Raw genomic sequence first — 15,477 nt, forward strand, 5'->3', positions numbered from 1 at the left:
CAGATGGGATACCTGTCCAGAGCAGCAGCCGGATCCTCATCTCATCCACGCTCAAACACTTCCAGCTGTTAACGATCCTCTCTGTTAATGCTGAGGATTTTGGAATTTACACCTGTGTGGCTACAAACTCCCTGGGCTCAGCATCCACCTCTTGTGTCATACGGAAAGCAGGTGAGAGAAGGAGTCGCTACAGAAACAGGTACTTAAGTACTTCTGCCCCAAAATGTGACCTGTGAATACCTTTGAGGTGAGATTTCTGCACATGGGTGCAGAGAAAAATCTCTCCCTGGCTGTGGTCCACAAGGGAGGACAACAATGTGCAGGGTTCATTCCCTCTTCTTCACTCTTTCTCTCCTGGATGAAGAACCACTCCAAGACAAAATCTTAGTGCTGAATTTAAATTAGGGTTGGTTAAATTGCTGTTCCACTAGCTGTGTGTACATATATGTATATATTAAAAATATATACGTGTTTTATATATATATACAAATAATATCTGTAGCTGATACATGCTGGGTGTAGAGTTTTGTATCACTGCAGTGCTGCTGTTAACACTCATGGGCTTTGTGCCTCCTCTCCACAGAGGTTCCCCCCAGCCCTCCACCCCCTGACATCGTTGAGGTCTACAAGGATGGAGTACAGATGGTTTGGAAACCTGTGGAAACCAACATCCCTGTCCATTACACTGTCCAGTGCAAGACTGAAGGTAAAGCACTGTCCTTATGCTTTGCAAGGAACACCTCGGTTTGTATGATCTCTTCACCAGATGGATATGTTGTTATTATTCAGAAACAACCTGATTTAACTCCCTAATTTAGAGTTAGGAATAGAATTCATTCTACACTTCAACAGCCATCATTTAGCCATCTAAAAGCTAGGGGTTGTGTGGGTTAAATCAGCCTGGAATTTGCATAATACCAAGGCTTTGCTAAAGTGTGAATCAAACAAGGCTGTGTGGAAGCTACAACCAAAAAGTGAGCAGCCACAGGTGAAAATGCCTGCTCTGATATGCAGCTCTGAGTAATCTGACAAAATTAGACACTAATAAGACAACATCATCTCAGGCTTTCTGCACAGTGTTGGAGAAAGATGGTTTATCAAACAGGCAATTTATCCTCTGCTGAATAGCTGTACTTTCTTTTCCCACTGGCTATGGAGGAAGCTTAGGGCAAAGAGCCAGGACAAGATAACAAAATTTTGGCAAAACTGAATCACCCCTTTGATATTCTCTTTTGAGGCTTGGTCCAGAGGCTGATGAAAGTCAGTGGAGCAGTTAACCATGGAATGGGTTGGGTTGGAAGGGACTTTAAAAATCATCTCATTGCAGCCCTCCTGCCATGGGCAGGGACACCTCCCACTGTCCCAGGCTGCTCCAAGCCCATCCAGCCTGGCCTTGGGCACTTCCAGGGATTCAGGGGCAGCCACAGCTGCTCTGGGCACCCTGTGCCAGGGCCTCACCACCCTCTGAATAATAAATTCTTCCTGACATCTAATCTAACCCTTTCCTCTCACAGTTTAAAGCTGTTTCCACTCATCCTGTCACTATCTGCCCTTGTCAAAAGTGGATGTTTTCCTGTTTAGTTACAAAAGCTTTGTATCAAATCCCCAAGGCTGTTCTGCCTCTCTTGGGATGGCTTTGCTGTTGTTATTATCAGTGTGATGTCTGATAGCAATTCCTGCTGCAGCCACACAAACACAGCCCTTTGGATTCAGCTGCTTCATGTTCCTTCACTTAATTCTCCAAACAAGCAAACACATAAACACTCCTTTCTGCATTAGCATGGGCATGGGCAGCAGCTTTCTGCCTTTTCCCTCTGGAGCTGGTGTGAGTCACTTTTCCTCCAACACCACTTTTTTAATCATTTTTCCTTTTGACACAAATGTAGGAGAGATTTTGGGGAGGACAAAACCACAAGTTCTTCCAATTAGGAAGAAAAATGTGAAACAGCATCGACAATCTTCCACTGTGTTCTGTGTATTTGGCAGGAACATGCAAGGTCCTGCTCTCCTGAGCACAGGAGGATTAAGATAATCAGGAATAAATTCCTTGTTTTATCCATTATTTGACAAGAGGCTTTTGTACGCTGCTTCTGCAGATCTTTATTTCTAAGCTGTATCTGCTCCTTCTTGCACAAACACGGCCCCCAATTCAACCAGTACCCTGCAAAGTCATTGATACCTTGGGTCTGGGTGGGGAATTGCTGCTTATCCAATGGTTTGAGGCTCTCTGCCAGAGTTTATTTGAATGGATGGATGGGTTTAATCTCAGGCAGTTGTAGAGAGTTGGGTTCAGCCTTGAGCACAGCAGTAAAATATGGGACACCACATCATGCAGACGGAATGTTGATTAAATGTTTGCTGGTGATTTTCTCCTTCCTAACTTAGTCCCATGAATAATGAGTCCAGAACATACCTACAATTCCAGTTCTGTGAGAAATCATAAAATTCATAAAAGCTGAGTAAAACTGCCCATGTTTCCAACACTGGATTTGTTAGGATGGTGTTAGTGGATGGTTCTGTCCAGGAATCCTGCACCTCATGGTCTCAATTGGATTCAAGACACAGCCAACAGGGAAAAAAAAAATCAGTGATTTATCATTAGTTTGGAGTTCTTGATGTATATTTCCAGTAGAGTTTGGTGGTAAGAATTAGATAAAGAGGAAAAAATACAGGAAGGTTTCACCACTCCTCTGGAATAATATTGGCACAACTTGGAATTATCAGACATAAAACCAGCTGATTTCAGAGAAGAAGAACACAGCCCAAAAGTTGGCCATGGTAAATTGGTTTCTCCATATTCCCAGCACATAAGTAAAGTTAGTAGAAAAAGAAAACTCAAACCACAACAAAACCCCAAATCTCAAAAAACCTCCAACCTGTTGTGACCACCCCAAATGAGTCCTGATCTCTCTTCTCTCTTCCCTTGGTTAAGATGGGGAGTGGACGACTCTCGCTTCTGACATCACCGACTGCTGCTACTACGCCAGAAATCTCCCCCAGGGGTTCATCTACCACTTCAGGACAGCCTGCACCAACAAGGCAGGGATGGGCCCCTACAGCAACCCCTCTACCAAAGTGAAAATCACTGGGAAGGATCAGATGGGTAAGATCAAATGACAAGAAACCATTGGGATTTCCTACATCAAACCCACTGCATCCTTTTAGCTGTGGGCCCAGAAGCCAAAAGCAAGTGAATCAAGGCCAATTCCACTTGGCTCAGGGTGGTTTGGGGCTTTTGCATATAAAATTCTATTATTTTCTAATTATTTTCAGATTCTGGACACAGGGAAATAAGTACAAACATATTAAAAACCCCAATAAGGTAACAGCATCATGTAAATACAAACAATATGTAAATATATAAAAAATTAAATAGTAAAACAAAAACCTGGGAACTGTAGATCACCTATTGAAGACACACTCAGTTTTGATTTGAAATCATGAGAAAATTGTACAATAAATGTGTCACTGGAGGCATTTATCTACTGATACAGATTTTGCCCTGGTGAAAACTCTGGACTTTTTTATATTACAGACTAACTGCTAAATTCAGTAGTTAACTTCTCTATTCTGGTGTTTTCCGTTGGGAATTATTGTCCTTCAGTGGTGAATGTTCCAGCTGTATTTTGGCTCTAAAGTAAAGAAAGCTCAATTTACTATTTTTTTCACCTGTTTGAGTACTTTGTACTACTCACATGTTTTTAAAATTAAGAGATCCATAACCCCACAGCAAACATATCTTCATAGCAAAGGAAATGTCCTTTCTGTGAAGAAACAGAAGGATGGTCTAGCTGGAATTTCCTCCCAATGGAGAGGACTGATCTGTAAAAATCGGTTCACAGAGATATTTTTAACTCACCCCAAGTCCTCTGCTTTCCATTTTCTCAGGATTAGTTATCATGAATGTGTCCAGCATTTCCAAGCAGATGCTTTAAAGGGATGCTTTAGTATTTCAGGGAGCGCTTGGACACAACCACACGCCATAACCAGAGCAACAAGTTCCAGCTGCTGTCCTGAAATGTCCAACCACAAGAAGTTTCTAATTTCTTGTCAGTGTTCACCACGTCCTGAGGACTTGTTGTGTGAGAAGACAAGAAACAGTGGCTAAGATGTTTGATACCATAGCACAGAACATAGAATCCATCTCATTCTGTCTGGAGGGGCCACACCAGGGAATTTTTGGGTGGACAGAGCAGAATCTGTTGCACTCCAATAGCACTGAGTGCCACAGCTGGAACACAGAGTCGCCTGGAGAAAGCTCTGCTTGTTGTTGCTCATACATAGCAGGGAAGACTCAGAGAGGCTCCAGTTTCCACACAGAGCTGTTTTCCCATGTAACCCCTGTCCCTTTTTCCCTGCAGAGCTCCGTGCTGCCACGCAGGAGTTCCCATCAGCTGCTTCTGAAGATGAAGGTGAAATGATCACACCACCTGAGCCCTTCCCTACCTACCAGACCTACGCCTTCCAAACCGAGATCAAAAGGTAGAGAATCCAACTGAGCTTTCAGGGAAATCCCACATCTGAAGGAGAAGCTCTCCTATGAGGAAAGGCTGAGAAAATTGGGGTTGTTCAGCCTGGAGAAGAGAAGAACTGGGGTGACCTAATTGTACCTTCCAGTACCTGAAAGGAGCCTACTAGAAAGATTGAGAAGGACTTTCTATAACGGGTTGTAGTGACAGGACAAGGGGATAGCTTCAAACTGAAAGAGAGTAGGTTTAGATTAGATACTATGAAAAAATTCTTCCCTGTGAGGGTGGTCCCTGGCACAGGTTGTCCAGAGAAGCTGCGGCTGCCCCATCCCTGGAAGTGTTCAAGGCCAGGTTGTTTTACCACCCTCATTATAAACAAACCTTCTTCCTCACATTGAGTCTAAATCCACCTTCTTTTAGTTTAAAACCACCACCCCTTGTCCTGTCACAACAGATGTGCTGGGCAGCAGGGCAGCCACTTGATTTATCATGAAGTGAGCCCAGGGCTAACAAAGTTTCCTGTCCTTGCTTCATCAACCTTCGCAGCCACCATTTCAGTCAGGATGCTGGGATTCAACTTTCTCTGCCTAAAAGAGAGACACTGACTTCTGTTGCCAAAAAGGAGTAGTTCTCTTGCTCTCTCTTCTCTCTCCAGAGGAGTTAAGCTCTCACTCCTGTAATTTAAAGAGACTGTACAGTTTAAAGACACAGGAGGATGTGCAAACTGTGACAATAGATGCAGTAACTCCCCACCAGGCACAGATGAAAAACACAGCATGGGATCCTGGCGGTTTTAGAGAACAGAAGAGAAGCCTAACGTGCCTTTGTGTCCCTTTGTACCAGGGGCCGATTCAGCATCGTCCGGCAGTGCCGGGAGAAGGTGAGCGGCAAGACTTTGGCTGCTAAAATCATCCCTTACTGGCAAGAGGACAAGCAGGCTGTGCTGCTGGAGTACCAGGTGCTGAGGAAGCTTCACCACACAAACATAGCCCAGCTGAAGGGCGCCTACGTCAGCCCACGGCACTTGGTGCTGATCCAGGAGATGTGTGTGGGACCAGAGCTGCTCCACTCTTTGGCGTTACGGTAAGAACAAGAGGGAAGGGTTTTCCAGTCAGGGCTGGTGTCGGGAGGAAAACACCTGTTGCTTTGTCCTGACAAACTGGATCATTCCTCTTCATCTGTTCCAGTGTGGTATCATTGCACACAGGATTTGTAAAGTGTTTGTTCTGCAACTGTTTGTGAGATAAAAAAATTACTTGAGGTCCCTACAGCGGGACAACTCAGGGCCACCCAGCTGAGATGCTGAAAGCAGTTTAGAGTGGTTGATACGAAACCCCGTCTCCCAAAAAGTGGACGTTACTGTGGGTCAGGAAGATTCATTTTTTCTCACAACAGCACAGAATGGATCTGCTGAAATCCTGTGGTTAAAAGCAAGGGAATGGTGGGCATCAAATCTGCTTTCTCTCTTTCAGCTCTACAACACCCTGAACTTCTTGCACCTGGAAACCTGACTCACAGAATGGACCAGCCTCTCCACATACAGCATTTGCTAAAATGGAATTGTTTCTTCTTGACTCTCAAGGGCCTGATGGGCTCAGACACCCAGGGGAGGGTGATAGTGGGTGTAGAAAGGCATTTTTGGACACGCAGACAGGACACCTCAGTTTTCTATCCCCTTTCTCCCACCAGAACATCGTACTCAGAGGTGGAGGTCCGAGACTACCTGTGGCAGATCCTCAGTGCCACCGAGTACCTCCATGCACACAACATCCTGCACCTGGACCTCAGGTCTGAGAACATGATCATCACTGAGCCCAACCTGCTGAAACTCCTGGATTTTGGGAACGCACAGTTCTACACACCAGACAAATTTATTACCATGGACAAATGCTCAGACTATGTCGAAACCATGGGTGAGTAGAGTTCAGTCACAGTGACTTGAGGTTTATCTGCAATCTGTGATAAACAGAAAAACACAAACATTGGTCAAGGCAGCAGTAGGTCCCAGCAAGGAAAGCTTTCCAAGTGCTGCTCTGCAGTGACAGTGTGAGTTTGTGGGAGCAGTGAGTGGTGACAGCTGTCCCACTGCAGACCACAGGGGACAGAGCTCACAGCAAAGCCACCCTGGCTGGCATCCATGTGTCCATTTATCTGGGGATAAAGCACTGCTGCCATCTGCCCAGAGGTCCTCATGGTTTCACGGCAATCAGCATCCCCATGGGTCTCCCACCCCAATCAGCTCCCTGTCCTGGGAGCCGCCTCTGCTTCCCTCTTGGGAAGGCAGCAAAGCATTAAAGTACCCACTGCTTTTGTGCTGCTCCCAGTGAGTTGGAGAGGATCTTGGCTCACACCAGCTTACTTTTCCAGCTCCAGAACTGCTGACAGAGCAAGGAGCCCTTCCCCAGACTGATATCTGGTCCGTCGGAATCACAGCCTTCATCATGTGAGTCAGTTGATTGTTCCCTGCCCTGTGAGTGGCTTTAAAACCACAATTTCAGAGAGTTAATCTCAGCTGTGCCCCCTCTCCTTGGCAATGACACGGAAAACTGTGAGATGGAGGGGATGGATGAGCAACCTGTGCCAGGGCCTCACTGCCCTCACAGGGAAGAATTTCTTCCCAATATCTAATCCATAGCTCTCCTCTTTTAATTTAAAACTGTTCACCCTTGTCCTGCCACTACAAGCCCTTATCCAAAGTCCCTCTCCCAGCTCTCTTGGAGCCCCGTTAGGTGCTGGAAGGGGCTCTAAGGTCTCCCTGAAGCCTTCTCTTCTCCAGCATGAACACTCCCAACTCTCCCAGCCTTTCCTCACAGCAGAGGTGCTCCTTCTCTCTGATCACCTTGGTGGCCTCCTTGGGACTTACTCCAACAGCTCCACATCCTCCTTATGCTGGGAGCCCCAGAGCTGGAGGCAGCTTCATGTTATCAATTCTCTTCTTGTGGGGCAGGTTGAGTGCCAACTACCCCGTCAGCTCTGATGCACCCTGTGAATTCCTGAGAACAGCCAGGAAGGGCAAACTGAAGCTCACGCGGTGCTATGCGGGTCTCTCCGGGGGAGCAGTGTCCTTCCTCCAGAGCACTCTGTGTGCAAACCCTTGGTAAGATGCTGTCTGTCCTCCCAGCAGCACAGCTGGTGCAGATCCTGGGTATTGCCCCTTCATTTGCAAGGAGCCTCCTCACCCAGCACGGATCCCTGACTGACCCCTCACCTTTGTCTGTCCTAGGGGAAGGCCGTCAGCCTCCGAGTGCCTTCAGAGCCCGTGGCTCCAGGAGACAGGTTTGGACAACAGGCAGCAAGCACTGGTCACCTTCCCCACCATCAAACTGAGGAATTTCCTCATGGAACGGGAAAAGAAGAGGGGACTGCTGTGCTCCAAGTATGGCCTCATGATTGCACAGTGACATGGATGTGGTGACAGATGGGAATTGCCTCCCTGTGCCCTCCTGCACTGAGTGTTTGGTACCAAACCCTCCTGCCAAGCTGCTGTGCAACAGCTGAGCTGGGGGAGCTGCTCTCTGCCCGGCCCCACTGTGTTTTATCTGTGTGTCCTGCCTGCCACGGGCTGCTTCTGTGTATGTGTGACTCGTGGGGGGAACTGGCCCACTGGACAGTGAAGGCAGCAAATCCAACAGTGAACTTGTAACACGCAGATTTTGTACCACTAAGAGACTTTGCCACTTTGAAGCTGAGCTGCTCTTCCCTGGAGAGCAGGGACACATCTACCCAGATATCCCAGAGATGTGGTGGCAGTATCCCTGGCAAAGGCTGAGTGTTTTAATCCTTAAAAAAAATCCTCAAATGTCACGTTCCTCTTTGAGCTTCAAACCCTGCTTTCCTCTGCAAAGGATGGTGTTGGCTGTGTTGTTGCTTTGTTCTCATAACCTCAGTGTTCCTTCGAGTTTCTCTGCAGTGATTGATGTATCTGTTGGTTCCCTCAATTTTCCACACAAGCAGCAGTAAGTGGAGGCTTTCTCAGAGCTGTGTCTGGCTGTGTTTAGAGGAAGGAGAACAGAAAAACATTTCCTAATGCATTACAGTTCAGTACTAGAAGTAAGGCTGTTTATCCAGGGGTGTTCTTTCCCAACAAGTTTAACCCATATTGTTCCAAACCTGAAAGGTGGAGCATCGTGACTCCTTCCCTTGCTCAGCATGCAGAGCAGGAATTGTCACTGAGAGCAGAGGAGCTTTCTCTGTGCTGTGGAGAGCAGACACTGACTCAATAGATTGTAAAACTTGAAATGTTGAAGTAAAATTGTCTTCACTGTGTGCTACAGGAGAGAAACCCAAGGGCTTAGGGCCAGACTCTGTGCTCAGTTCTCTGGTGGGACAGACACTGCAATGAGGGCTGCCCCCCAGGAAACCTTTCAAGACTCTGGATTCCATCCAATTTAACTTCTTTTACAAATCCAGTCAGGTTTTTTGTTGGCACAGGCTGGTTCTTTGCTCTTGCTGATGCACTTCGGGATGGAAAGCTCAGTGCCAGTGAAAAACCTATCTAAAGACAAAACTTAATTGTAGATTAACTCACTTGGAGCTTTCACACTCTTTCATATGTGACTTCTTTTTTTTTTTTTGCTTCTCACAACTGCATGCATTTGAGCATGTCTGAGATCTTTTATAGACCCAACATTGTTAGGTTAAATAAACCATTCTGATGAGCAAGTAAAGCCAGATTTTTCTGTGGAATCATTGTCATTATTTTTATATCCCTTCCCTGAGCTCTGTCCTTATTTGTGCAACACACATCCCTCACCCCTCAGTTCTGACCTGGACTCTTTATGATAACCAGTATACACTGTCTATGAGCAGGGAACAACTTCCACGCAAGATATCCACACAAAAAAATCCTTTTCCTAGAGCTTTGGAAGGAGGACATCACTTGGTCAGGATGTGATGATGGCTCTGAGCTGCCCAGCTATCCCAAGGTATTCCTGAGCATGGTTTGGAGCTTGCACTGACCAGAATATGAGAAGTGCTTCAGAGGAATAAACCCATGGGTGACAAAAAAAAATAGGTGGGAGCTGTTGATGGAGCATGGAAGGAGTGAAAAGATGCTGGAATTGCTAATGGATATATCAGCTGTCAGAATGAAGCCTCACAGGTAGTTTTTGTTTCCCTTGGTTCTGCCACAACTGCTTGATAGTTTCTGCCTGAATTTCCACCACCACCACCATGAGGTCAGGACTAACAACCAGTCTGGCAGGCTGGGATAGTTTGCCCCTAACACACAGTTACAACATCACCCTGCCCTTTGCAGAACAAAGCTGGATCTGATGTTTGGATATGTGTGAAAATGTTTGAGTTTCATTCCTCGACCATAAATAATCTCCAAAGTCCAAGGTTAGTGTTGATGCCTTTTCCTGGTCTTAAAATCAAGAGTCAAATATGGTTAGAAGGGGAAAAGGGATTTTACCTTGGTATTTATTTTAAGGATCCTTAGGTGCACTATGTCCAGGTGGAATGCACCGAAATGCACCCCACAATGCACCCACCCCCAAAAGATTTGGTATAACATTCTAGGTGTTACTAATTAGCATATCTATCAAAGATTCCCCAATTAGAGGCTCGAGTGAGCTCCCCTCCCCAGGGGGCCTTCCCCTGGATGGTTCTATCTTAGTTTACAGAATGTGTTCTGGAGAGGACCTTGGGGTCTGGGGCACACTGATCCCTACCTACAAAACCTCTAAAATGTTGAGTCTCTGAGCTGAACAAACAAGTCCAAGAATGCAGGCAAAAAGCACTAAGAATACAGGAGTTGTAAAAAGGTATAACAGGGGTATAAAAGAAAAGGCAAAAAATCTTCATGGCATCAGTGTCAGCATTAAAATGAATCCACTGTTCTCTGCTCAGGAAAGGCTGGGATTTAACTTCTGTAAGGAAGTGGTCAGAGCCCTAATTATTGAAGGGTAATAAAGCAAAGCAGAGCTTGTAGAGCAAAGCTTTATCCTGCATTGATCCAGCAGATCAGTTTGAGGGCTATAAGGCCACAGTGGCTGTAGCCCATATGGGATTGAGGTTGCTCCCTTAGGGGGTCTCATCAGATACAAAGAGGGGACCATAGAAAAGACAATTTGAAAACCTCAAGGAAATTCTTACATCTGTGGAGAGAATATTTGCTGCTCTCTGACCTTTCAGGGGTTCACTGCAAGCTGATGCCATCCTGCCAATCATAGTTCATGTGGAAAATAAATGATGAGGTGCAGGGTGTCACCAGACAAGTGTATGGACCAGTCACCTATTTGCACCCAACCAGTCTTTCTTATCCCCTTACTCCAAATCACCTAAATCCATCCTTTATCACCCTTTGGTTCCTCTCCAAAACACTCTGCTGTAAGTCCTGTGCAGTCCCAAAATGCTCTTCCCCTACACCCCATAGGATGTCTCCCCTGCCTTGACACAATGTGCCTTATCCCAGGTGGTGATTCGGAGAGCTGTTCCCAATGACACATCTCCATGGGAGACACACCGGGACTGTGGGGCTGATGGCTCTGCTGGGACAGCCCTGGGAGGGACATGGACAAAATCCTTGTTCCTTGGAAACATAATTTGGGTTCCCACCTGCCGATATGACCCTGTGCTCCTCTTGGCTTTCAATGGGCTGATGGCCCTGGGATGGGGCTGGAGTAGCCTGGCAGGGCACATTTTGTCTCTCTGTGCAGATTAACTTCTATCCCATAATCAATACAACAACGGAGGAGCAGTATATATGAAGGAGGTTAAAACAAAAGCCATGATAAGCATTAAGCAAACAAGATCATATCAGTGTTGGCACCACACGGGTCTGATAACCACGGGAGCAGGCAAATTGTCTCACAGGTGACACCAGAACAAAGAACACCACCAGGACTCCCCAAGTTAAAAGCGTGGCCGGTATCTGAAGCGAACGTCATGGACAGGCTGCATCGTCCCGAATCCCCAGCGGCTGACGTCTATGCCTGGGATCTCCTCCTCCTCATTGACCAGCTCCAGGTCAAAGTGACTCAGCATCAAGAATACAAACAGTTTCATTTCAGCTGTGGCAAAGAACCTCCCAGGACAGGTGGAAACTCCTGCCCCCCATGGCATGTTGACAAATTTCAGCTTCTTCCCGTTTCTGTAGAAATCCTTCTTGGTGCCATCTGGGTTTACGAATCGGTCATACTTAAATTTGTGAGGCTCCTCATGGATTTCTGGGTTCATCTGCACGGAGATGTGTGGGAACAGAGCCAACCTGTCTCCCCTGCGGAGGGTGAACTCTGTTCCACTGCTTGTCCTCAGGCTGGTGTCCTCGAGGACAGCTCTGACCAGCATCGGGGCCACCACTAGCCTCAGGGTCTCCTCCAAGGCACTGTCCAGCAGGGGAGTCTGGTTCAGCATGTCCCTAGTCACGGTAACTGGGGGGCTCCCTGCCTTCACCTCCTGCCTGCTCTCCCTCGAGACTTTATCCACCTCATCTCTCACAGCCTTCAGAGCCTCTGGATGTTTCAGCAGATACAAGAGGAGCCAGAATGCAGTTGGGCCCGTGTTGCCTTGGGATGCCCAGAGGAGCATGAACATGAAACGATCCCGCATGTACTCGGGGACACCATTTTCTGACAGAAGCTGGTCTTGATCGCTTATCCAGCCACTGATATTGTCCTTCTGCCAGGCCTTCTTCACAGACAGCACGTTCCAGAAGTGTCTCTTCAGCCGCTCAGCTTCTCTTTTGTCCTTGGGAGGCAACATAGCAAAGGCCAGGCGAGGAAAGAGGCGGTCGTACTTCCGAAACTCCTGGAAGAGCTGGTTGGAGCGGAGGCGATCCTGCTCTTCAGCTTTCTCCTTGTTCCCCACCCCTCGGGATGGCTCGGTGCCATACAGAGCCAGGTACCCGGCCCTGAAGACAATGTTGTAGCAGTAGTGGAAGAGGTTTTCCTCCTGCCACACTCGCTTCTCTCCTGAGCTCAGGTTGAAGAGCAGCAGCTTCCGAAAGCTCTCCATGGTGGCTTGTGTGAGGACAGTGAGGCCATCTCCCATCAGGTGCTTTGTGCTCGAGGTATGAACTATGCTATGAGTGGCTTCGGTGGCCTTGTAGCCAAAAACCTGCATGACCAGCTGAACTGCAGAAGTCCTAAAGTCCAGTTTAGATCGTGATTCCTTCACGATGGTGCCAAAGCAGAAGGGATCCATCACGAAGGTGAAGTAATAGCCACCGATCAGTACCGTGAAAACATCCCCGTGTTTCCTCTGCATCTTTTTGAGAAACTCTGAGCTGTCCTTTCTGAATTCCAGCAGGTAGCCCAGCCAGGGAATGGTACCTTTCTCCAGGGGAGGCTCATAGGGTCTCTGTCTCCGAAATACACCCAAGACATAGAGCCCACCGAGCAGCGATGACACCAAGGTACAGAGGAGAATCACCCACAGCACCATGAGAGCTCTGTGTCCGTCTGGGAGCTGGGACTAGAGACAGGGTGGGGTGGGAATGCGTACTTTATTCCCACGCAGCAGCTGATAGGCAGATGCAGAGCTGAAAACCTCTGTCCTCATTGGCAGCGAGTGTTTGCCTTGCTCCTGCGGAGAGCTCTGGTGTGAACTCATCCCTGGATGAACCGAGGATTTAAGGTGGAAGGTGTGTTGGAATCTCATTGGAGTACCCATGCAGTGTTAGGGGGATGGGTCTGGGCATGAGGCAAATTCCCTTCTCTAGACCCCATGGAGCCCAGATTTTGTAAGGAAAATGTTCAGAGAATTCCACTCTGTGATTTCTGCCTTTAAGACCAGGCTATGGACACCCACTGAAAACATGAAACCAAGAGTGGATGTTGGACATGCTACTGGAAATGAGCACAGGACCAAGGGAAGTGGGTCACAGCTGAGCCAATTTAGTCTCAAAAGCCAAGAGAAGGAAAAGTCTCTGACATTTTGACATTCTCCACAACGCACAGCGTCTCAGGAGTGCTTTGCCAATGAACAGTGCAAGTGCTACTGCTCTCTCTGAGTGCAAAGTAAAGCAGCTGAACTGCCCCACGAGTGAGGAGAGCTTGAGTCACTGCATTTGCTTGGCACCAGATGAGTCCAGAGCTTGCAAATGTCCCACCCACCCCCTGGCCGGAGAGCTGTGCCGACAGAGAACACAGCACTTCTTTACCCACTTTCCATTCTGCTTCTCAAGCTCCCTAGCTCCCCTCTCTCCAGATGGGGTTTGGGGATGACGGCAGGGACCCTGTGTCCCATCTGGCACTGCTCCTCTGAGTGCTGCCACCCTGATCTACCCAGACTGTCACCACAGCCTGTCCCAGACACTGATGCTTGGACCTCTTCTCATGTAGGATGGAGAGTGACATTACTCCCCTCTGTTTCCCCACCTTTGCTCTTCCCCTGAGCATCCCATCATAAGTTTTCCACAGTCCCACAAGCCTTCCTCTGTCTGGGATCACCATCCTCTTTTTTGCTTCCCAGCTGCTGTCCCTTTCTCCAGTGACCTGACCCATGGAATGAAAGCCACATCATAGCATCAGCTAAATATTTATTCTGGCTTTCTTTTTTTAAGGAAAACTCCCAACCTTACCATTTCGGAAAAACACTGTAGCAATGTTAGGAAGAAAAATAACATCAGTGATCAACTCAAAGCCCTTCTCGGTCCTGCAACCCTATGTAAAAAAATCAAGGTGATGAGTGCCTTCTCTTAAATTAATAATTTTATTTGTACAACTCTAGGCAACTCCCAGGCTTAATAGGTTTTCAGGATGGAAAATAACCATTTAAGGTTCAGGAGCATCTGGGGTGAATGACACCTTTAAATAAGTCAGCAAACTCAGAACCCTGAACTTCAAAACTGCACTGGGTAATAAGGATTAGCCAACAGCTCTCTGTGCTTGTCTGTTCAGGCCATGCTCTCACTGTGCGGTGTTGCAAAGCCAATATTTATGTTACACGTGGTATCCATGAATCTTTTTTATCTTGTCAAACCAGATCTTTGGAAGGCAAATACCTCCACCAGTGTTCTGCTGAGCCCACTTTTTTTCTTTTCATCACTGGTTGTTACTGGCTTAAACTTTGTTCTGATCAAACTAGTCTCAAACCATTGATGATCAAACTGATCTCTAACCAAAGCTCTATCCCTCAGAGAGTCACAGCTCCCTGCTCAGCAGATCTGAGTGTGGCACAGCTCAGCATGACCTGGAACAACTCAGCTTAAAGGTGTCCAGTGCTTCCCATTGTATCTCCTGGTAGAAAATGAGATTATCCCAGTGTTCCGGTTTGGCCAAATTTAGAAATATATCCTCTGAGAGAAGGCACAACCACCCCTCCCCCACCAGATTCGGGAAAAAATAAATTTTCCTTGAAGGAAAGTAAAGGAGATAAGACTATTTATTTACCAAACACATGGGAAAAGGAAAATAAGGCTAAATAATAAAATCTCTTGCTGTGGAGAAAAAACCTGGGAAAGTGTTCGAGTCCTCCCTTTGGTCTCCTCGGAGACCAGGGCCAGGCCCTCTGTGTCTGATGGAAAGTCCTCCCGATGTGCTCTGATATTGAAGCAGTCCAGTAGAAAAGGGAGAAAATCCGAAATTCCAGGGAAGGAAAAGCAAAGATCAACTCTCAGTCTCTGCTGCAAACTGCTTTGAAAAAGTTTTGCTCAGTTTTTCCTTCCCCCTCTCAGGCTCAGTTTAGAGGCATAGAAAGGCACAAAGTTAATTTCTGGGCATAGGGCAGCAACATAGGATACACATCACAAAGTCACCCCAAGACATTCCAACCCTTATCCCATATCGTTGGCTCAATGCCCAAACTAATGTATTCTAGCTCTACACACACACATCAATACATACATATCTATATATACACAGCTATGTACAAACAGTGACCCTCAGCGAGCAGTGGTACACAGGCATTCCACACTCCAGGTGGTTCTCACCCAACAATCAGATCTCCCTGTGGTACACAACGTGTTGTTCCATCTTTCTGCATTACCCACCATGTGCAACCAGGTCCCTGAGCAAAGACAACCCCACGGATGGGTTTGTCTGTACTCGAGGCAGAATTTATCCAT

General features: G+C 47.0%; 2 protein-coding genes across 29 annotated transcripts in view; one reads left to right on the top strand and one right to left on the bottom strand.

Moving 5' to 3' along the window:
* Window positions 1–9,140, top strand: part of OBSCN (obscurin, cytoskeletal calmodulin and titin-interacting RhoGEF) — a 171,166-nt gene extending 162,026 nt beyond the window's left edge. For all 28 annotated transcript variants that reach the window (XM_082278968.1, XM_082278994.1, XM_082278970.1 and 25 more), the window contains 9 exons: window positions 4–171; window positions 584–706; window positions 2,933–3,103; window positions 4,362–4,482; window positions 5,313–5,552; window positions 6,159–6,382; window positions 6,837–6,912; window positions 7,417–7,566; window positions 7,693–9,140. In XM_082278968.1, the coding sequence (XP_082135094.1) occupies window positions 4–171; window positions 584–706; window positions 2,933–3,103; window positions 4,362–4,482; window positions 5,313–5,552; window positions 6,159–6,382; window positions 6,837–6,912; window positions 7,417–7,566; window positions 7,693–7,870 (1,451 nt within the window). In that variant the 3' untranslated portion in view covers window positions 7,871–9,140. The remainder of the gene's footprint in view (window positions 1–3; window positions 172–583; window positions 707–2,932; window positions 3,104–4,361; window positions 4,483–5,312; window positions 5,553–6,158; window positions 6,383–6,836; window positions 6,913–7,416; window positions 7,567–7,692) is intronic.
* Window positions 9,141–11,324: 2,184 nt separating this feature from the next.
* On the bottom strand, window positions 11,325–12,854 carry CYP8B1 (cytochrome P450 family 8 subfamily B member 1; the record flags this gene model as incomplete). The annotated part of the gene is made up of 1 exon (XM_082298969.1): window positions 11,325–12,854. One exon carries the CDS (start codon window positions 12,852–12,854, stop codon window positions 11,325–11,327), a length of 1,530 nt encoding a protein of 509 aa, XP_082155095.1.
* Between the last annotated feature and the right edge of the window lie 2,623 nt (window positions 12,855–15,477).

Source organism: Coloeus monedula, assembly GCF_965178545.1.
Source record: "Coloeus monedula genome assembly, chromosome: 1".
Lineage (NCBI taxonomy): Eukaryota > Metazoa > Chordata > Aves > Passeriformes > Corvidae > Coloeus > Coloeus monedula.